General features: G+C 49.3%; 1 protein-coding gene and 1 long non-coding RNA gene across 2 annotated transcripts in view; both read left to right on the plus strand.

The window, feature by feature from the left end:
- The window catches only part of LOC126644909 (uncharacterized), a 44,396-nt gene extending 36,203 nt beyond the window's left edge, over positions 1 to 8,193 (plus strand). The window contains exon 3 of the long non-coding RNA XR_007630040.1: positions 8,114 to 8,193. This is a non-coding gene — a long non-coding RNA (uncharacterized LOC126644909). The remainder of the gene's footprint in view (positions 1 to 8,113) is intronic.
- A 5,206-nt stretch (positions 8,194 to 13,399) lies between these two features.
- ELFN2 (extracellular leucine rich repeat and fibronectin type III domain containing 2) lies at positions 13,400 to 22,238 on the plus strand. Its single transcript, XM_050324769.1, has one exon. The coding sequence runs from the start codon at positions 13,747 to 13,749 to the stop codon at positions 16,171 to 16,173; it is 2,427 nt and encodes an 808-aa protein (XP_050180726.1). The 5' UTR covers positions 13,400 to 13,746; the 3' UTR covers positions 16,174 to 22,238.
- The last annotated feature ends 887 nt before the right edge of the window (positions 22,239 to 23,125 follow it).

Genomic DNA, 23,125 nt, shown 5'->3' on the forward strand with positions numbered 1-23,125 from the left:
GGACTCCTGTCCAGCTGAGCTCAGAAATATGCTCGCTGGGACAGCTGCCAAAAGGGCTCCACCAGCTATGCTTTGTGTTGGCTTCGGGCACTTCTAAAGTCGGTGATGTGCTTAAGAGAGAGATCTGTCTGTCCAGAGAGAAGAGTCCTTGGGAGGAGAGGAGGGACACTGTCCCTAAGAACCAGTGTGGGGCAGTCCCCTCAAAGTAGAGGGGAAGCCAGACCTGCAATTTCTACAGCAGCTCTTTCTATGTGCATCCTAGTTTGGATATTTCTAAGTGCTAGTAAAGCCCTGGCGGATGACCTGCATCCCCTTTTATGCCAGCAGGTGATTAGAGCGTATCCATCACTTCTGCCTCCCCCAGCTTTGGCTGTTACTACCTTCATTAGGAATCTCACTCTGTTCTTTGGCTGGATTTCCCCTGAGAATCTGATTTATGGCTCCCCAGTGATTGCTAATGTGTAAATACAGTGTGCTTCAGCATGGCAATGTGAATGTCCCGGTGCACTGGAGCTGTTAACCCTTTGGCAGCTGAAGATCCTCCCCACACCTCCCTGTTGAGAGAGATGCCTTGTTAGATGGGGAGAGGGTCTGTGGGAGCTCAGCCTGGCTCTCAGCGTGCTTACAAACAGGTGCATATGGGTGGACCCAGAGGCCTCCTCAGGCTTCTATGGTGGGAAAGGGATGAGGCAGGAGCAGCCCAGAGAAAAAGCAAAAAGGGCCATTCCATGATTAAATGCTGGAGCACAGCAGCAGTGTAAAAATATACATATATCACAAGCCTTAATTAACACAGGCGAAGGGAAAAGGAGAAAAAAAGCCACTTTTTAAAGGTTTCACAGAGACTATAAACTGGCAGCAGAGAAAAAAAAAAGTAATACATGCAAATTAATGGCATAAATTTAGGGTTACTTAACTTCACAAATGTTAACAAGCTCATAAAAAAAAAAGTTATTCTTTCTCAGTTTCCTGTCACTGTTTGTTTAATTTTCTCCCTCGCTCTCTTTTTTCCCTCTGTTGGGAAGATTATGTTTTCAGTATATTCCTCCTAAATTAATTCTGGCTCTCTCTCTTCCTTCTCCCTTCCTCCCCTCCTTCGTCTCTTTCTCTGTACCTACCTCTGTCTGTTTGCCTTCCTTTTCTGCCTATCTATCATATTCTTAGTGTTCTCATCATCGTAGTACCTACTCTTGAATATAGTTCTGTCTCATTTCTCTCCCTTTTTCCTTGCCTGGCTCTCCCCTGCTCCCAGCCCACCCTTCGTCCCAGCTCTCAGGCTGCTCCTTCTTCTCCTGTTTGTGTTGGGTTTGTTTGTTTGTTTGTTTGTTTTTGTTGTTGTTGGTTTTTTGTTGTTTTTTTTTTTTTTTGTGGTTTTTTGTTTTTTGTTTTTTGTTTTTTCCCCCCATTTTTTTCCTCCATTTTTTTATTTTTCTGTAACAGTCAGTATAACTCCAGCCCTGAAATGCTATGCACAACACTGCCAATTTCCAAACATGCATTTTTCCCTGCCACGGGCAGACAAAGAAGGCAAGGAGCAAATTAAGTGGTCTCCGGCTGAACTGCTCGTTTATCAACCGTTCGAATGGCTGTTTGTTGCTGCAGACCGTATAGCTGGAGGCAGAGGTACGAGTGTGTGGGCAGGCTGCGTTGGTACGCCACAGCCCCACTTTGAAACAGCTGTCACAGTTCCCCCTACACCGTCCCCTTTATTCAAGGCTCTGCCTCCGTACAATGGTGTATAATAAAGGGCACGGTAGCTCCTTGCTGAGCCTGGGAAGTCATGAGCCCCTGAGGTCATGGTGTCTCTGCTTCCTGCGTGTTTCTTGCTTTGCTTACAGATAAAACTAAGTTTAGAAAACTCAGGCAGTTGCCAGTTTAGCTCTGCCAAAACTCATTTCTCCGGAAAGAGGACATATGCCTTTTGTTCTGCTTCTTTTAAAGGCACCAAGGACACCCCAAGTTGCATTACTTGTGACGTAACTCGTCCTGTCCATGATGCTACAGCATTCTGTTCTTAGGCTCTTGTTCTCATTGCTTAAAGGGAGGATGGTTAAAAAAAAAAAAATCTCATTTTGACTTATGGACCAGACTGAGTCATAGGAAGACATCATTAAAAAAGAGAGGGGGTGGATATCATCATTTTTGGCCACAAGCCATCCTTGGAGCTTTCAAAGTCGCCTGTAAATATTACTGCCAGCTCTGTTTCAGTATCAGAGACAGCAGTCCTGGCCAATAGCTTTTCTCCTCAGTGGCCCAATTCTGTATTTCAGAATACTGGAGAAAAGAGGGGGAAGTTAGTGTTTTATTCAACATAGCAACCTCAGGAAATGGGAGGTGAAATTACAAGTTGGAGTCCCCGGGCACAGTGAAAATAAGAAAATCCAAACAAGCAAAGGGGAAAAAAAGGAAAAGTCTGGATTACTCAAAGCAAGAGAAAGGATGCTGGTGACTGGGTAACAGAGAGGTTAGGAAGAGGAAGCACAGAGGGAGAATCTGTTATGTTTGGAAGATGTGGGAACCATCAACACAGATGTTGCAGAAGAAAGCAATTGAGAAGCTGAATGGGACTTGCATGGGTTTACAGTTGGGTGCATGCTTAAGTATGTTGCTAAATGGAGACCTGAATGAGTGAGAACAAGAAATAATCATGCGGGAGTCCCCATGCAGTATCAGTCTGTCCAGACTGACATCACAGGCTTTCCCACTGATATAAATCGTTGCTTTTCCTGGGTAGGAAATGAGTCAGGGTGACTCTGAAACTCAGGGTTTGGCCTATGCAGATTAAGAGGAGTAGTAAGGAATAAATAAAATATGGCATATTCAAGGGTGACTAAGGACTGGAAGAGAAGCAAAGAACATTGTGGGGGAAGGAATAGGGCCACGGTAAGGAACAAGGAAAGGGCTGCCAGATGAATTGCTTGCTGAGGCTACCTGGAGAGAGATTTGGGGGGATGTGGCATCATTCCCTGGCCATGAAGTGCATGTTACCTGAATTAGTGGTTAAGACATTTATGTGCCCCTATTAGCTGTGTAACGCTCCTCATTTTTTGGTCTTTTCAGCTTGGAAACAGTCTGGAGCAAAGTTTTTTTCTCTCTGAACACATTTGCAGCACCTATGAAACCAGAGGCCCAGTAGCAAATTCAGCCTCCATGTACTCTGCTATTGAGAAAGAGTCACAGCAGAGAACAGGTGGGGAAAAAAGATGGAAACCTGGACTGAGCAAGAACAAAGGAAAGGGTGGGGTGTTTTTAAAATTAAGCTGTCCCCTATTTTTGATTACATCATAGTTAGAATTAGCTTTGGCCTACATAATTAAAATGGAGGATGTCAAGGTACCAGCAGGAACAATTGTTTTGTTGGGTTATTTGCACGGATCATCTATTTGCTGCACAGCTGCTGTAGGAAATGCAACACCATGAGCAGACATATATAATTGTAGAGAGGGGGGATGAATAAACGTGTTTCAAAGAACAAGGAGAATTCTAAATGTCAGCAAAGGGGTACATGACTCACTCATTGGGAAAATACTATTATTGGATATGTAAGTAGGACTGTACAAAGCACTCAGAGGAGGGATGCTACTAGAAAAAAGGAGAATTAATAAATGAAGGTAACATTTGGGTAAGTGACAGTGAATGAATGAGGAGATGTGCTATAAGTACCATGAGCCAACACAGGGCCTGAAGTGAAAGCAGACAGAGAGTGCGGGGTGAGGATGGCGAAGGATGAAAAGAGAGAGATCATGGACGACGAGGAGGAGCATTACTGGAGACTGCTGAAATACAGTGGAACGGATGAGCGCTTGTTAAAAAACTACTTGGCTTTTGGCACAATAATGGTGACAGAGAGTGTCTGTTCTACTGAGTCAGGATTAGGGAAATAAATGAGGTGGAACTCCATGGGAGGAGAGGAAATGGCTGTGATGAGGAGGCAGGAGGAGGCCCAGGACCCAACTGGACCTAGCTTCTGCAGAGGTGGGTTAGGCTGCGATGGATGAGTGGTGTGGAGAAACTCTGCCCTGTTTCTCAAAAGGAAAATGCAGTGTCTAAGTGTAACAGACAATGTTGTATAGGTTACAGACATGGTTGAAATGAGCAGTCAGGATCAAGGCATTTTGCCTGATTTCAAGGCAGGCATTGAAAATAATTAACTAATGCTCCTGGTGCAGCCGACAACATGTTGCAGACTTCTTGAGTCCAGAACATGTTGAACTTGAAACTTTTCAGTTGCCTAATCCAGGACACCACCCCAACAGACCCATCCCACACGTCTGGCTGGTCATTCTCACAGCCTGAAGCTCTGTGTGCTAGCATATCTGCCCAAGCAGAGGCCGAGGAGTCCAGCCGCTTCTGTGAATGGATCAGTCCAGTTTACATCTGGAGCCACGGGATCTCCAGTCCTGGAGGAGGAGATTCCCAGAGCCTTTAGTTTGGGTCCAGCTGGGAACAGTTCTTATTTTGGTTTTGAACCCCCAAATTTCCAGCAAGCTGCTTTTCTGGCTAGCTAGGTTTGACTGAGTCGGTAGAGAGACAGATGTAGGTGGATAATGGGGGAAGGGGGTGGTAAGCGGCAGAGCTATTGCCTTCGTGAGAGGCAAGGATGCCGTATAAGTACTGCCAGTCCCCATTCAGTGAGCAAGTGGTGAGTCAGGGGCAGGTACTGAGTCAGCAAGAAGGCGGACGGGTAGGTGGGTGGGTAGAGCACCCTGGCTAGCTCAGTGCAAACCACTCAGCTGCACCATTGCACTCAGCTCCCTGTGGGAAAGTTGCAAGCAGTGGTTCAGGCTACTGCATCAGTTTCTCCCCTTCCCATGCAATTCCCCAGGCTCCTTTTCTGAGCCAGTGGGGCTTCAGAGAGGATCCCTGACCATAGCCTCTGACAGCCCCGTATTTTCCTGAAGTGTTTATGAACCTACTTGCAAACATTGCCTCTCTGTGAGGTGTGATAATAAAAGAAGAGGAATGAAAACAGCTGATGAAGGTAGAGAGAGCCCTTCAGCCTGTCCCACCCCAAAGATATCACTCATGCAGTCAGGGAGCTGGTGAAAAGTAGGTGGGGGGAGAGAGAAAAGAAAGAAAGAAAAATAGAAATGAGGTAGAAAGGAGAACGAGAGAGAGAAAATATTTGAGAGATGAAAAGAAATTACCATACGGCAGGATCCTGTTATTCAACCTAATTTTCAAAGGACTGCAGCTGTCGCACTGAGATAATCTGTTAATTATAACAGTCATTGTGTTTTGGCAATGGAAGAAAAAAACAGGCTCTAAACAAGGCAAGGTAGTGGGGAAAAGAGAGGGGAGGCAGGGCTGTGTCAAAATGCATGTCAGATGTTAGCTTGAAATGTAGGTGGGTGAGCTGGCCGGGAGGAGGGTCCCTTCCCAGCAAGGCTGAGCTGTGCCATTGCCTTGCAGGTGGAGGATGGAAGGAAGGTAGAAATACCCATGTAGAAACATAGTACCCTGCCCAGCCTGGGACTACTCCTGTTGCTGAATCCAGGCATGCATTGACCAGAGGAATAGCTTTGAGGGGCTGAAGTGTCCCCATTAGCCTGTGCTGCCTCAGCACTTCACTCTTGGTTCACCTGAAACAGCTTCCCCACACCTTTCCTCTGCTTCTACCCTACACTAGATTGGGACTGTTGTATTTGAACCACCCACTGTAACAGCATCTGCTTCTGATTGATTTGCAGAAATCCTGATCACAGGGGCTGCCCTGTCCTTTTACATCTTGCAGATTAATGACTTCAGATAACAACACATGACTGTCAGAGACACCATGTCTGGGAAGGTCACGCAAGGGCAGTCCCTTCCTCTCACAGGAGTGGTGGCTTAACCTCCAGAATTTTCATGCTGGAGTGGCTGCTTGTCCTACTTGGAGAGAGGTCTCACTGCCAGTGAGGGAACCTCTCTCAGATGGCGCCCAGGGCAAGGTTGACTGGAAGGCGAGAGAATGTTGAAGGATGCTTGAATGCCAATGTTTGTGCTCCACACGAGTTTGCAGACCTGGAGGTATCCTACACAGGACAAATGGCTGCCAGTCACCTCGTGAAGTGATTACTACTCCAGGACCTATGTGATTCCTTAGGCTCTGAGTCCTTCCACTAAGAGACAGCAGTGAGCTATTATACAAGGATCCATGCCCTTTCCTGCCCTACCTGCAGGGTAGCATGTTTGAGGGCACTCCAAACTGGCACCGCTGGGTTGCTGAGGATGTATGCAGCATCCAGAAATACTGGAGGTGTGCTTGGTTTGAGTCAGGGCATCACTCCAATAGCTTGTGGTCCTGCTGTTCATAGCCAGATTGGTGAAAGCCAGTTGTTGCAGTAAATAGAGCAGCAAGGCTAGCACAAGACAGCAGAGGCATCACAGTGACCCTGAGGGGATGGGGGTCTTCACAGTGACATCACATATGGGCCAGGAATTTTTCCTGGTCTCATGCCAAATATGCTGCATGGGAGCATAGAACAGACAGGGCACCCACCCTGCTCCTTGCAACAGCTCCCTCCCATGCACCCAGAGCCTCCACTCCAGGCCTGTTACCTGCAGCAGCTCACACACACATTCACCCAGACCTGCCACTCCTGTCCCTTTACCCCACGACAGCTCACAGAGAGCAGGGGTCATTCCTTGTCCCCTACAGCAGCTCCTTCCCACGTGCCTGCCCTCACACCCCACTCCCTACAGTGATTCACATCAGGGGACACATACAGAAGGAGTGCTCCCACCTCTTTTCCTACAGCTCTTCTCCCATGCACACACTCGCACAACCATGGTTGTCTCCCATGATCCATGCACCCCCACACGCAGCCCGCTCTCCCACCCCGTCCCCTACGGCGCCTGTCACACAGCCAAACACTCCCACCCCTTTCTCCACAGTGACTGCTTCATACAAACACACATGCACGCACACATACACTCACAAACAGCGCTTTGCCTGGTTCTCCATGGCAATTCCTCCCTCCCCAGGAGTCGGCACTGATTCTTTGCTTCACAGAGTGATTAACCCACATATGCTCCCAGCCCACACATCCACCCCATCATCCATAGCGACTCCTCCACATGTACACCCCCTCCACCTCGCACTCCTGGAGCCGGCACTGCCACCTCTTTCTCTGCAGTGACTCACACCCCTGCACAGCCCTGCACGTGCACAGGGCAGAGCCAGCCTTGCTGTTGCCCTCCCTATGGCCGGTCCCTGCAGACGGCCACGCAGAGCCCATGCTTCTTCCCCATGGCCAACAGGAATTATTTCTAAGCCTTTCTACTGCCTCATGTCTGGGCTCATGGGATGACAACAAGGGGTGGGGTGATGTTTCCCAGGCCCACCTTTCCCCTCTGGAGGGAAAGAGATGAAGGCAACCTTATTGCTGATAATATTTTTCTTATGGCACCTGTAATATCTTGACATTCTCTTCTGCCCGGAGAATGCTGTTCCCCAAGCCTACCCCCATGTACATGCTTCTGTGGACTGCTGCTGCAGGCTGTCTGGGTGGAGCTGGCTTGATGAAAATCCCCCTTAATCTTCAATAATCATATTAATATAAAAGGTAACCATTTCACTTTGGAAAACAAAAGTGGCTTTCTGGCCTGCCAGGGAACCACTGGCATATGAAAGACCTTTCTGCCAGTATTTATCACTCTAAAATAAGATTTATGCTTCTAAAGCTCTCTCTTTTCTTTCATGCTTCTGAGCTGCTTCATTTTTCTCCCCTGAGCCTTCCCATTCTCTCTCTCTTGCTGCCTAACAAATTAGGCATCTAATCGCTGTTGGGGAGGCGCGATGGGAGAGCAGGGGTTTTATATACTGCATCGTGTTGGGTTTTTTTCATGGTTAGTCTTTAAGCTGTTTGGCCCAGAAAAGGTTTGGAGTTAATGGCTGTGCTTTTGATTGAGCCTGGGTGCATGTGCATGGCATCTGAATTCTTCCCTTGCCCCAAATTGATCAAAGGGCAGGACTGCAGAGCAGTATGTCCTTGAGGGAGTACTACAGCCTATATTTCAGCCCTCTTCCCTTCCCCTTCTTCACCATTTCTGGATGAAATTTGAGCTTGCAGTGGTGTCCTGTGAGAAGCAGCTCAGACCTTGTTTGGTTTTTTGTGCTTCCTCACCGCAGTGTCCTACTGGGATCCTGGTGCTTTGGGCTTCCTCATGTCAGGGACAGCTGGAGTTTGGGAGCTGCAATCTTCCTCCTGACTCATGGTAGGGAAAACCCAGCTTTCAGAGGGATAATGTTTCTTCCAACAGGCACTATGAATTTGTATATGGTGAAATGAACCTGACCAGAGTTGAACTATGAGATTTCTCTTGCAACAGCACTCTGCCAAAATTCACAGAGCTTCTAATGTTGAGTGGACACCCTTCAGCAGGACTCACTGAAATCAGTTCAACCCTTGTAAGGGATGAAGGCTTCGTCTGGTTAGTGACATGTTAGTGAAAAAAACCCTTTTGTTTCATGACTTTCTAGGGTGGCTCTCACAGCTCCTGTGACCTGGATTTTTGAAGCTACAGGGTGAATTTTAAACTAATGTGACATTGGGATGGAACTCAGAGATGTTGATATCTTATATGTTCCATGAAATGGGGGGATAGATTAGAGAACAGAGAACATGAAAGAGCAGCCTTCACCGAGACCCATTAAAGGAAAGAGTACTGTGAGAGCTCAACCCTTGGTGAACACCAGAGAATCTGCAGTAGAAGGTATTCTCTGTCTTTCTTTCTCTCGCAAATGTCTTCCGTGCCACAGAACCACAGGTCACCTTGCTTTCTGCTCCCTCTTCTCTTAGTCTCAGACTTCTCAGGGCTTCTGGAGCACCTCTGGGCACAGTCATGGGTTCTTTACTACATGACTTGATGGTAACTCCTGCAATAAACAGGAAGCAGCAGGGCTGAGAGGGAAGGGGCTGCTGTTGTGTAAGTGTCACAGCAGTGCTGCAAGCTTCTCCCATGGCACTATACTTCCACTATAGCCAGGTGCAAAAGCAAGGAGAATCTCTGGGTGGTGATTTGAAGTGTCTACAGTGATGCTCAGACCACTGTGTATTATAGAAACTACCCAGCAGGTACAGAGAATCCCCTCAAGTAAAACACCAATTCCCAGAGTCAAGCACCTGTGGGAAAGGCCACTCTTCTGGAAAGTAGTTAGAGGACTACTAGAAGGATCTTAAAGCCAAGAAGGAGAGTCAGAGCCCCTTCAAGATGATATTTGTGTCCTGAGGCCTGCCAGGAGCAGGCAGCACACTGAGCTGGGAAGAGGGATGATGCTCAGCTGCAGCATGAAGCTTAAGAAAGCAGCGGGAGCTTTGGCCTGGTTTCGGGGTGTCCCCAGAGGAGTCAAGAGTGTTTGGCAGGTTTTTAATGCATGCATTTGTAATGGGAGGCTCTTAGCACCGTTTAAGCAATGGTAGAATTAAGTGCAGGCTTTTCCAGTGCATGGAGCCCCAGGAGGACAAGGTTGACAGGGTCAGAATTTCAGGCCCAAATTTCTGCTGTATGTGGCTTTTCTGGTTTCTTTGTATTCTCTCTCAGTTTTGGCCCTTCCACACCCTTGAGCCCCAGACTGCTTCTGTCCCTCCTATCCTGCCTGTCCATACTTCCACTGGTTGTATTTTAAGCTGCCCTCAACCTGGCCTAACTAGTCTAACTAGTGACTGTAATCCTGTGTCACCCCTTGTGCCACCTTGATCTCTGAGTCAAAGGGATGTCTGTGGCCACCAGGACACCCAGCTTCTGACTCAGATTTTGGGCTCTTCTTCTTCCGTTTCACCTTCCCTTCTCTTTCCTCTGAACAGTGGAACCATCTCTGTGGCCTTCTGCTTTTCTCTGAATAAAGTGGTGCAAAGAAACACTGTTGCAGCCATTAGTAGACAATAAACAAGAGGGGAAAATAAAACTGTGGAGAGCTTGGAGCTGATGGTTTGACTTTGTGCCAGCCAAGGAGGGTACAGCCATTCGTGAGTGCAGTGTCACGCCTGCCCCTTGATGCTCTCACCTACAAGAGGATGGCCAGGAGCCAAGGGTTCATTGTAAGAGCCATCTTGGGTGACACTGAAGCGTGTTGAAACCCTACATCTGGGTAAGCCCAGCACACGGAAGTGGTGACCTTGTACCTTCCCTGTAAAACACATCCCATGTCCCAGCTGTTCCTCTTGCCCATAAGTTCTCTACAGTTCTTGCATTCCCTTCCTTGGCTCTCCTTTGCGATGAAGTTTTTCATCCTTACTTTCCCTGCCCACCCTCCATCCCTGCACCTTTTTGCTCTGTTGCCTGAGAAGCAAAGGAGGGAAACAGCCAGCTCCACTGTCAGCACCTTTCCAGCCAGCAAAAAGGACAGAGTGTTGCTTCCTTGTGCTGTTGGACTCCAGTACTATGTGATTTATGTTCATTTGGCTGTAGACAGTTGAGGGGGGGCATGGGGCTGCCCCCCACTCCTGGCTTCCCTTTGACTATAAAATGCCAGGGCCAGGGAGCAGCTGCTCCCTAAAGGGCAGGGCATGGCTGTGGGGAAGCTGGCATTGGTCCTGGGCCATGGGCAGGGGTGGAGTAAGCCACACATTGGGCTGGCCTCAGGGCCCTTGAAACCAGCATGACAGCAGGGAGACAGGAGCTCTTGGGGGAAGAATGTCAGGGTCTGCGTGTTTCTCACAGAAACTCCCCTAACCTGGGGACCCAGGGGGACCAAGGATTTTGACCTGAGGAATGGCTTGATCCTTCCTTTGGCCTGTGGCTGAGGCAAGGCTACACAGCCAAGGTGGGAAGTAGGCAGGACATAGGTCTCTCTGCATGGTCCCATTGTTTTTGACACATAGCAAGGATAAACACCACCTTCATATCCCTCCACCCCCTAACCCAGCCACCTCTTCCCTTTGTAGGCTAGTAGGGCATCTGCCCTTCCAAACCCTCTCTGTCCTTTCTGAGTGCAGCTCTCTGGGAAGGATGGGGTGGCTCTCAGCAATTGCTGGGCCTGCTGCAGAGAAACATGGTCCTAGCCTCAAAGTTTCTCTCTGTGCACCATGAACAAGCTGCAGCAGGCAGTGGTGACTTCAGCACACCATTTGGAGCAGACTGCCCTATCAGAAGAGGTCAATGTAAGGGGGCTGGGATGCTCCTGTATAGAGTTGGATATTGTGCAGATTATTTGGTGAGGTGAGACAGGCAGGTCAAAGCATAATGCTCAGAGAAGGATGCTAGCTAAATTTGGGCTAAACTTTCTACTGCTAGCTCAGGGGCTGCCCCTGGCCTCTCCCAAGAGTGGACATACTGTGGGCACCAGTATAAAAAAGCATGATGGTATCTGCCACTCCTTTGTTCAGTGGAAGGGATCAGGCAAAGTGAATGAACAGTAGAGAGGAACGTAAAGGGACAGAGATGGTGGGGTGATCGTATCTGCATGGAGTCACTTCTGGAAACGGTGCAACAAGGGAGGGGACTGGTGCGGAGGAATATCAGAGGCCTGTGGGTCCCAACCTTTGGAGAGCCAGATGTGCCTCCTGCTTGGTGCATCTGGGGAAACAGTGTCAGGAAATTATTTCTCATTGGATTGCAAGGCTGAGAAACAAAGCAATAGACTGTAGAAACCTCTGCCTTCTGCTTCAGTGCAGGCTGTGGCAAAGCTGAGGCAGCAGCTGGAGGCCCTCATGTGATAACTGTAGGTGACATGAGTTTGGTGGCCTCAGCTGTGGGGAACAGAAGCTTTCTCTTTGTCTTTTCCATTGGTCTAGCTCTTCTCCCCCTCCCCTTCTCCATCTTGGCTTTACTTTTTGGATTATTGAATATTTAAGCGTTTCTCTGTGACACTATCTCTGATCCCTTAATCCAGCTGGCCTGGTAATTCCACAGACCCAAATCAGCTCAGATTTCTCCACGGACGTAAGCCTTGTTCCTCAAGGGTTCACTCCTCCTTCATTTATCTTCCTTCATTTTATTTCTGCCCTTTGTATCTCTGTGCTAGAAATTGGTTCAGCTTTTGCAGCAAAAGCTTCGGCAATATCTTTAGTGAGCAGCCTCCCCCCAAAATAAAAAGGGCAAGAGGAGATCTTTATTTTTCATTAGCCAAGAATCTTTTTCACTTTTTTTTTTTTGTTTTCTTTATCCTCAAAATTAAAAAGAAAAAAAAATAGCACAGTGCCCCCATGTTTTATCTGCTGTATGAAGTTATTTCCTTCCACACTGCCTGAGGACACCCCTGACAATCTCCTGTTTCAGCACAGGTGCAGAAGGGCTGAAGCTATAGCTGGAGAGAAAGGTGGTCCAGGCATCCCTTCCCAGTCAGAACCAGGAGCTTGCCCAGAGCCTAGAAATACATTTGTTGTGGTTTGCCTGCAAGGTGTGTTTTCTCACAAAGGGACAGTGATCACAGCCCCCAAGGAGAGATGGTAAAGTATGAAGGTGTAAACAGTGCACCTCTCTGTGGTGGGGATTAGGTGGGTGATGTGCTTTCAGCTCAGGACTGCTGGCACTATTGGGTGAGAGACTGGAGGCTGCTATTTGACACACTGCCTGCACCCTGCTCCCCACCTCCCCAGCATGCTCAAGACAGACTCAACAGCATTGTCCATGCACCAAGAGGCAGGAACAATTTTTAGAGCAGAAGTGGTTACACGTGGCTTGAATTATTTATCCCTCTTGCATCCAGAAAGGAAGGAAGAAAAAAAAAAGTTGGGATTTTTTTCTGGGGGGGAAGCTTGTCTTCATTTTCCCTGCTTCACGCATTCTGTGTAAAACATTTTCAGGCAGCTGAAAATTCATGGCTTTGGCTGTGCTTAGGGCTTGCCTTTGTTTACACTAGGAGTTTTGAGCCCCCGCAATAACAGTTTTATATTTCCCACTCTCCCATCCCTTCCTCTCCTACTCCCACACCACTGCCTTCTCCCAGGTCTCTGACTGTGATCACACTACTTAAGGAAGCCCAGATACCCTTCTGCATACCCCTGATACGAGATTATACATCGTGAGGGTTCCCTACTCAAAGGCTTATCAGCATGGCAGGCACTACCATTCCTCTCCTGCTTGCACCCCCCATAATGCCGTCTCTTCCTCATATCCCTTTTCTCATGAAACACTGCTGTCTATACTGTTATCTCAAAGACCCTTCCAACTGATGTCTCCTCTTGTCTCCTCTGTGTTTTCTTTTCCAGATTCCAGTGACAGATGGATCTCGCTCGTGCGCACTTGCTCTTTCCCTCTCTTTATTTTTGTTTTCGACATGTTTGATCTGAAGCTCTGAAGCTTCTCAAAGGGAACCCGGTAAAGAAGGAAGAGAAGGAATAGAAACTGAAGGAGCGTGAGCGACAGAGGAGGCAGCCCTGCCTTGTTCATCCAGATCACACTGTGAAGGGGCGGGGGAAGACTAGAGCAGAGGGAGGACTTGTGTTTGGTTTGGGGTGGGTTCAGTGAGGGGATGGGTGGGGTGGGAGGGACAAAAGTGGAAAAGGTGAGTCGCTCATGAGCATCAAAGAAGATTTATTATCCTCAGCCTGAATTTTTGTTTAGAAAAGAAGCACAAAGTAGTTCCCTTCCAGACCAAACATCCATGGTCGTAGCTTTTGGGTACTCTGCAAGAAGAGTGCATGTGTTCTCCCTCCTCCATGCTCCTGGCTTGACCCAGAGGAAAAGAAGAAATAATGGTGATGACACCCGATAGGACTGGAGTGCTCATGCCTTTCCATTGCTAAACCCCAGCTACTTCCCTTTAGTTTCCTTTTGCTGTGGTCCTGAGTTTTTTGTTGGGGACTTTTTTCCCCTGTCCTGATGAGGTCACCACTGCAGACCATGCTGTGCCTGGGGTTGTGGGCAGCTGCCCTGCTGTGCTTGTTTTCCCCTGGCACTGTGCGAGGTGACTGCTGGCTGATTGAGGGGGACAAAGGTTATGTGTGGCTGGCCATCTGCAGCCAGAACCAGCCTCCATATGAGACAATCCCCCAGCATATCAACAGCACAGTGCACGACTTGCGTCTGAACGAGAATAAGCTCAAAGTGGTGCTGTACTCCTCCCTCAACCGCTTCGGCAACCTGACTGATTTGAACCTGACCAAGAATGAGATCTCCTACATTGAGGATGGGGCTTTCATGGGCCAGTCAAACCTCCAGGTCTTACAGCTGGGCTACAACAAACTCACCAACCTGACAGAGGGCATGTTGCGGGGCATGGCCCGTCTCCAGTTCCTCTTTGTGCAGCACAACCTAATTGAGCTGGTCACCCCTACTGCCTTCAATGAATGCCCTAGCTTGATTAGCATTGACCTGTCATCTAACCGTCTCAGCCGTCTGGAGGGGAACACTTTCACCAGCCTGAGCAATCTGATGGTGTGTGAGCTGGCTGGCAACCCCTTCAACTGTGACTGTAGCCTCTACAGCTTTCTTAACTGGTTGGCTCTCTTCAACAACGTCACCAAGAACTATGACCGCCTCCAGTGTGAGACTCCACGGGAGTTTGCTGGCTATCCGCTTCTGGTACCCCGTCCTCACCACAACCGCAATGCCATCACCATCTTCCAGTCCATGTGCAGAGGTGGCACCATTCCCTCCCTCTCCAGGGTCAACCCCACTCCTTATACCCCTGATTCCCAGCGAGACCTGGATGAGGGCTCAGCCATCAGCCCTGGGGACTTCCTCTCAGTCAAGCCTCCAGCCTCCTCCACCACTGACTCCTCATTCAGTCCCAGCATCAAGCTACATGACGTCACCATCACTTCAGCCATTCTGATGGTAACCATCCCCATGCCCTACAGTAAGATGTATGTGCTGGTCCAATACAACAACAGCTACGTTTCTGACATAGCGACACTGAAGAGCAAGAAGGAATATGTCACTGTCAACAAGCTGAAGGCCCACACCGATTATACGTTCTGTGTGGCCTCTATCCGCAATAACAGGCGTTACAACCATACTTGCCTGACCTTTGCGACACGGAGCAAAGGCAGGGAGGACCCTATTTCCAGTACTTCCACCACCACACACTATATCATGACCACCCTGGGTTGCCTCTTTGGGATGGTCATTGTTCTGGGGGTGGTGTACTACTGCCTGCGAAAGCGGAGGATGCAGGAGGAGAAACAGAAGTCCCTCAATGTCAAAAAGACCATTCTGGAAATGCGTTATGGATCAGATATTGATACCAGTACCATGGTACATCCTTCCCAGAAGCTGGGTGAGCCACCTGTTATCCCTGTCTCACGGATGTCTTCCATCCCTTCCATGATTGGGGAGAAGTTACCCCCATCAAAGTCAATAGAAGCTGGGATGGAGACTCCTAAAGTCACCACTAAAGGTAACTACATTGAGGTGCGGACTGGTGGTGGGGATGGGCTAGAGAGAGCCCAGCGGGATGAAGACCTGAGGGAGCTTGACAATGGGCAAGGCTCAGCTGCTGAGATCTCTACTATAGCCAAGGAGGTAGACAAGGTCAACCAGATCATCAACAACTGTATTGATGCCCTCAAGCTGGACACAGCATCCTTCCTGGGTGGTGGGTCTGGTGTTGACTCAGACATGGCCTTTGAGTGCCAGTCCATCCCAGCTGGTTCCTCAAGCGGGCTAGAACGGCCCAGCTTTCTTTCCCCACCCTACAAGGAAAGCTCCCACCACCCTTTGCAGCGCCAGCTCAGTGCTGATGCTGCTGTGGCCAGAAAGACCTGCAGTGTCTCCTCTAGTGGTTCCATCAAGAGCGCCAAGGTCTTCAGCTTGGATGTGCCTGACCACCCACCACTCAGCAAGTCTGACTCCAAATACATTGAGAAGGGCAGCCCACTTAACAGCCCTTTGGATCGTCTTCCCTTGGTGTCTCCGAGCGCCATCCACCACTTGGAGGTCAAGCCTTCTTACCATTGTAGTGAGCACCGTCACTCCTTCCCGGCCCTGTACTATGAGGAAAGTGCTGACACCCTGAGCCAGAGGGTGTCATTCCTCAAGCCACTCTCCCGGTCCAAGCGAGACTCAACATACTCCCAGCTCTCCCCCAGACACTACTTCTCAGGCTACTCCTCCAGCCCTGAGTATTCATCAGAGAGCACTCACAAGATCTGGGAGCGTTTCCGGCCTTACAAGAAGCATCACAGGGAGGAGGTTTACATGGCAGCTGGGCATGCCCTGCGGAAGAAAGTTCAATTTGCCAAGGACGAGGATCTGCATGACATCCTGGATTACTGGAAAGGAGTCTCTGCTCAGCAGAAGCTGTGACTCTTCCTCACAAGGAAACAATACAAACCAAGACTCCCCCTCCAACAACCAGAAAAATAAGCCACTTGACTGTGAAAAATAAACCAACAGCAAAATACTCCTGACAAATACAAAACTGACAAAATCTTTTCTTAAAGTTTACAACAACAGAAAACTCTCTCACACACAGACACACACACACAGACACACACACACGTGCTGAATTGTCTCTACTGTGTTGCGGGGACCACTGTTCTGCCTGCAGATAGTTGGGAGGAGTGTCCTGCTCTAGCACTGTGGTAACAACATTGGAGTGTGGGTGGGTGGGAATGGCCTGGGAGTGGGTGGCACTGGTGGCAAGGGAAGGGCAGGAATGGACACTCACTGGGCATGAAACTCAGCTGTGAACTATTCCTCTTTCTGTTCCTGTTGTGGGCTGATTTTTGCTTTTGGGTGGGAGGGGAGGACTTTGGTTTAGAAAGTTTCCCTGTCCATCCCTTTCCTGATGCACCTGCTATTCCAAATCTTTCTTCACTAACTTTTCCCTCATTTTCTTTGGCAGTGGAGGCTTCTCTCTCTCTCCCATCCCCTTCCAAGACAGGTGGAATTCGCTGGAAGAAATTCTCTCACTTCTTTTCCCTTGCCCTTTCCTACCCCTCTCTGTTAAAGCTCCCTAGGCTTGCACATTCTGCCTAGGTACTTCATGAGCCTCCATCCTCCTCAGGGGAAGGAAAGGAGATGTGAAAGACCAAGGGAGGTAGGACCTGCCATATAAGGCTCTGTGCCCTTGCCGTTCCTCCTCCTTCCCTTCTCCTGCCATGTTGCTGCTGCTGAACATCAGCAATTTTGGAGTGACAGGCATTCTCCAGGCCTGCTCAGAGCCAGCTTTCTGCCAGTTGGTGTGGGAAAAGGGGTTATGAATGTTCTCTTTGCTATGGCAAGCCAGATCCTCAAGGAGTCATGGAAGAAAATGTAGGAAGGTCTGGTCTCTCAGAGGTATAAAGGGTTCCCATCTCTCCATGAATGTCGCTGGTCAGAGGTCCTCCCCACCATACACACCTATGCTCAGACTGCCCTTGTGCAGGAAGTTTAATACTTTCTGTTCATGTTCCCCTTACTATGAGGAAGGGACCTGGAGAGGAGCTCAGCAGAACAAGTTCTACGTGAAGCTTCTGCAGCTCTTCCCAACTGACTTGCACCATGGGCTCTGGGGCGGGTGGGTGGGTGTGCATGAGAAGAGCATCACCCAACCTCCTCACTTCCTTGTGGATGTGAAGAATAGGATTTCAGTTGCTCACCTCACTGGGTTGGCCTCACAGAAAATCTTCCTCTTAGGCCATGGATATCCTATCATGAATAGGAGACAGCCTAGGATGAAGACAGGCACAGGAAACAAATGGGATGTGAGAATGGGGCCTGGGAGTAGCCCCAGAAGGATGGCCCTGGTAGAAGCTCCCTCTGTGTGTTCAGCCACACTTTGTGTGCCAGCATAGAAGAGGACACCAGCCTCTGGTGGATGGCAATGTTCCTTTGACTGCTTAGAGGCCCTCATGAGAGTCAGAGCAACATATCACTTCTTAACTTCTCCATCTCCTCCCAGTTAGGTGTTACAAACTTTTCTTAGGGATCCTTTCATATCTTGGCAAAACCCTAGTTTCACTTGCTAGGTCCCAACCTCTGTCCCTTGGATAGAAGATCTGCTGCAGAGTTGGGAATGAGCCTAGTCTCATTTCTGAGCAGCCCAACAAAGCACAATCTTGGCACCATCTCCCCCAAAGTTTTGTTGTCAGGCAGGGGTGCTGCCTGTTGAGTATGTCTTCATGCAGCACAGTGGGCCTTCTCTCCATGATCTGCCCAACACCTGACAGTTGTTCATCTCTATCTAGATGAGGATGAGGGCCCCTTTTGTGCTGGCCCTCCCTAAGTGGTTATTTCCTCTTTGAGGTGCTCCTCAGAAGTCCCAGTGTTTTTGGGGGCTTGAGAGAAGGATGAGGGTGCAGGAGCTTCTCTGGGAGGGATTTACATGCTGTGTACAGAGAACTTACCCGTTATCTGTCAGGTAGTAGCACTGCCAGCTGTGAGAGCTGGTTTCTATGCCACTGGTGATATAATTTTGCCTTCTGTAAGTGAGGAACAGCAGTAGGCAGAGACTCCTTTCCAGTAATCCAGGATGTCATGCAGATCCTGATGCAGAAAACCAGAGGGGGTATCCCAAAAGTCTAAACCTGTGAAGATCTGTGGTGTTCCTTCTTTGTAGGGATGCTGATGGTAACAATCCTAAGCCAGGTCCTGATCCCATTGCCTCAGACTCCTTCACTGTCTGCCTGCTTCCCCACAGTAAAAGCATCATTTTGCCGTGAGTCCAGAGGTGTCCATGGGACTGACCCCACACAGTAAGAGCCAGTCCAACCCAGAGGAGAGGGTGTGAGTGCACACGTATGTGTGTGCGTGCACAGGAGGATGAAGGGAAGTCATACCACTGCTGCCAGGAGTCCCTCCATGTTGGGACCATGCAGCAAATCAAGACAGGTAAATGCTGTGAGAGATGCTTAGGCACAGCAGAGCCTCTCTGTCTACCACTTGGAGCAAACTCAGTGGTCTTCCAGCATGGCAACCATCCAAGCAGAAAAGACTATTGGCTGGGACACAGAACTGGACAGGAAAAGGAGGATGGCATGCAAGGGGAGATGGAGTCTTGTTCCTCTCCCAAGCTCTTCCCTCCCTGTGCTTCTCTGCTCTACGGTCTTGTAAACAGTTCTGCTCAGTCAATACTTTAGGGGAGAGCATTGATCCGTAAAGGTTTCTGCTCCCTCCCCCTATCACCTCAAAAAGGCAGAAAAGAAAGGTCAGGGATACAGTTATTGTCAGGCCCTTCTTTTTCCTGTGGTAGGGGTGAGGCTGGATAAGGGGGACAAGCCATTTCTCTCCCAGCTGTAGCCCCCCCACTCCAAACCAGTGGATGAAGTTTGCACAAGATGGACTGTTCTGTGGGAGGAAGAGGGCAAGGAAGGGAAACAAAGTCTCACCTTCCTTCCTCCTCCCTTCTTCTTTGTCCTGCTCCCTCCCCAGGGATGAGGGCTCACAAAGTGATGCCAACCCTGTTAGAGGAAAGCAGATTTAACATTCTATTTGCATGATGATTTTACTGTATTTTTCTGAGCAAACACCTGTTGTGTATGTGCCAGTTTGTTGGAATTTAACCTCCTTCCTCAAAGTCTCTCCTGTCCTTGTCCCTGTTTTCCCTGCTCCTTTCATTCATCCCTGGTGTGATTTTTATGAGACACTCCTATCAGTTTGGGAGGGAACGTACCCCAAAGAGAACCCAACCCAATCAGCCCCATAAAACCTTTTCCTTCTTCTTTCCAGGATCCCCCTCCCCTTGCCCCAAATGTGGTGTCTCAGCTGTTTTTCAGGGTCATGTGCGTAAAGGGGGATGTGTTATATACCAAAGGCCTGCTCTTTCTAGTGGCCATCTTTTCTCCTAGTTATTGAGAAACAGGAGAGAGGCCCATCAAGGTAGATCTCGTGAGAGAAATGGTCACTACCATCCCCATACCCTGGTTGTTCTTTCCTGAAATCTACAAGCAAGGTTATTCCTGGGGGGAACAAGGAATGCTTCAGCTGCAGGAAAATCTCTGATACAGTGAAAACTTAGTTTGGAGCTGGTTACAATCACTTAGAAGACCTTCCACCACCTTCCTCTGATTGATTGCATGGAGCTCTGCATTAGGTTTGCCCTACCCATTCTCTGCCCTGGGTGGCCCTGGCAGAGAACACAGCATGATGAAACCTGAAAAGCCTCTTTGCTGAGAAAAAGCGTGGAGAGACTGTCTGAAGCCCCTTGTGGCTTGGCTTTGGCAAGTCTCTAAATGCTGCCTTCTCCCAGGGCAAAGTGGATTTCTGGGGCAGAACCAGAACCAGACTCTTTCACACTATTTCGGACTTGATAACTCTTGGCAGGGACAACAGGGGTTTAGTTCACCTGGAAATTGTGAAGGGTGAGAAATGAGGTTGGGTGCAGACCTGCCCTCTACCCCCAGCAAAAGCCTTGTGGGGAAGACTGGGCTTGGGTCCTGCACCCAGAAGAGTGAAGGTGAGACCCTAGGTGTGCTGTTCTCATGGGGCAGAGCTCTTTCCCATACTTGATGTTGCTGCCCCAGCTTATGCTGTGGTGCCATGTTCCCTTCTCCCTCTCCCCACTCTTCCATACTGAATAAATCCCTCTCGAGGCAGGTGTGAAATATTCATGACTGACAAATGAAGAATTATGTCAGGCTGAGGAGTGCTCTATGTGTTTGCAATGCTAATCAGCCTGCCTTCCTGGAGGAGGCTCTGCCTGGCAGGCTTGAGGGAAGAAGGGAAAGATGCAGGAGGGAAGGTGGAAAAGGAGCTGAGAAAGAGAGAGGAGTGGCAGATGCAGCAGGGATGAAGAAGGTGTGCTGGGACCAAGGAGTGGGGAGGCAAGGAGGAACAGGTAGAGAGAGGGAGATGAAGAAGGTGTAGAAGAGAGACAGGCTGGAAAAACCCAGGGAAGAGATGGCCGCAGTGGAAATAATGGGATGGTAAAGGGACAAAGGGACTAGCGAGGACAAAGGGACAACTAGGGTTCAGTGCAGGGGTGGAGGCTGTCTGAGAGGAGGTGGGGAGTAAGTCAGCAGTGCCTGGAGAAAAGAGTCTGGGCGGAATTCTTGGTGAGCTGCGACCCCTCTCTGTAGGGCAGAGCTCAGTGCTACAGGGCTGGCAGCTGCCACATGGGCAGGAGCTGGACCCAGAGCCCCAAAAGCACATTTGCAATGCTTGTTGCTGACAGGAAAGCCCAGCTGCATTGGGAAGGACACACAGTCTCCAGGAACTTGGAGAATGTCCCTTCTACCACCACCTCCTTCGGCACAAGCCACAGGCAAGAAGAGCTGATGGAGCCGTGTCCTCTTCCTGGAGCCAGCTTGCTGCTGTCCCACCGTCTGAGCAGGAGGGAGCATTCTCTGGGTGGCTTAGTCTGGGACAAACACTCTGTGCCACCCTCCTCTGTGCCACAGGGGTATCTTGTAGGGCTGGTGGAGCCTGCCCCACTCAGCCACCCACTGCCCACACTGTCCAAGATAGAGGTTTTTGGGTCCTTCCCCGAAGGAAGGGGAAAGGGGAGAATCTGTTTTGTCCCCCCTACACACGCACGCATTCCCAACTCCATCCTTCCAGCTGCTTCGGCCTTGTACTGTGAGGGGTGTTCTTGGTCTGCCTCCCCTTGACTGCCTCCTGTGTGTGCACTGGAGAAGTGTCTCTGTACCTCTCTCTGCGCCATCCCACCAGGGCAGCTCTCTGCAGGGCTGCCCCAACCCATCCCCATTCCCTGGGTGGAGAGAGGGCATTCTCTGCCCAGTTTCTCCTTCTCCCACTTCTCCAACTCCCTCTCCTCCCTGGCCCACCAGGGTTAAGTCCCCCTTTTCCCTCCTTATGGTCCCGCTCTATACCCCATCCTCTCACGTTTGGCTTGGCCTTTGCCTCCCCCATAACTACCACCGCCACTGTGAGGCCTTGCTCTTGGGTGGCCTGTCCCCACAGCCTGCTCTCCATCTTCCCCATGGGGAGGAGGAAGAGCCTGTCCGGGTGAGGCCAGACCCTCCAGGGCTGGTACGGCTGGTCCATCCACAAGCACAGCATCTGGGGTGAGGGGGTGGGAAGGGGTGGGCAGCTGCCAGGCACAGAGAAGGGGGCATCAGCCCTTGAATGTAAGGAAGGGCCTGGGAGGCAGCTGCTGGGACTGGCCTCTTTGGTGTTCCTCCTTCCGTAACAACCCTGTGACCCCCTCGGTTGTGTATGGACAAATTTGAGTTGGAGTTATGTTCTTCTATTTCTTCTTCTCTTTTTTTTTTTTCCCTTTCTTCTTTTAGATTTCTCAGATCTCATTCTTTTCTTCCTCTTTTTTTTTTTTTTTTCTCTCTTTCCTTCTTTTCCTGTTCTAAAACTGAATGGCACGAAATCGTTTTTCCTCAACTCGGAGATTCCTGTATGGAGAAAATCAATTTCTATATTTGCAATAAATTTCTTATTTAAAAAAAAAAAAAAAAACAACAAAAAACTTAAAAAAACAACAAGCAAAAAATTAAAAAATCTGCTTCTGAGTCCATTTCTTCCAACCTTGTCTGGTAGAGGAGGGGGGTTGAGATGAGATGGAATGGAATTGAATGGGATGGGAGGAAATGGGATATGGGTGAAACTGAGAGAGCTGGGTCAGGGTATGGGAGAAGGATTCTCCCAGGAACCTGGTGGCCACAAGCTCCCACCAAACACACTGTTTCTCTGCCCTTGGCTGTTGCCTTTTTTGGATACATCCTCATTTTTACAGAGTCATCAGTTCTGTCGTGATACCAGTCCTCTCCTGCTCCGATCAGCAACCGGTTCCTGCCCCATCCTGTGCATGTATGCAGCACTGCCTAGGTGTAGGGCAGTACTTCCTTGCCCATCACCTACACAACAAATCCTCAGCTGGCAGTGAGAGGTATCCTCTGCTCAAGCCCCGGAGCTCTCTGGAGGAGGGCAATCCAAGGCAAGCGATCCAGCCATGGGTAATGACTGAGCAATCTGTAGCCTAATCCACCAGCAGATATCCTGATCTCAGCTCTTCCTAAGCATCAATATTTAAAGTCAAGAATACAGCCAGCAAATCCATGCCTATTGGTGCATTTATACACATAATTAGGCCAATTTGTGTATGGTGACATAGCAGCCATTCCCTCGCATGTCTTTTCTCTTCTCTGCCTCCTGTTTCTTAATGTTTCTAGTTTCTCCTGAGAGTGGTATGAGTCCTTGGCTCAGAGGGTTTCTTTTTTTGCCCTGGCAGATCCAGCTTTAAATAGACAGGTTTAACCATGGCTTCTAGGCTTTCTTTTTGGGTGTGCTGAGCTCACAACCTCTGCTCCTTGTGTAGTGAGGGATGGCAATAAACAGTCTTAGGGAGTTGTGAATATGGACAGAA

Source organism: Myiozetetes cayanensis, unplaced genomic scaffold (assembly GCF_022539395.1).
Source record: "Myiozetetes cayanensis isolate MyiCay16 unplaced genomic scaffold, myiCay2020 scf3, whole genome shotgun sequence".
NCBI lineage: Eukaryota > Metazoa > Chordata > Aves > Passeriformes > Tyrannidae > Myiozetetes > Myiozetetes cayanensis.

Bases quoted from the DNA above. Each gene is read 5' to 3' on its own strand.
- ELFN2 (XM_050324769.1), top strand. From the start codon at position 13,747: ATGAGGTCACCACTGCAGACCATGCTGTGCCTGGGGTTGTGGGCAGCT.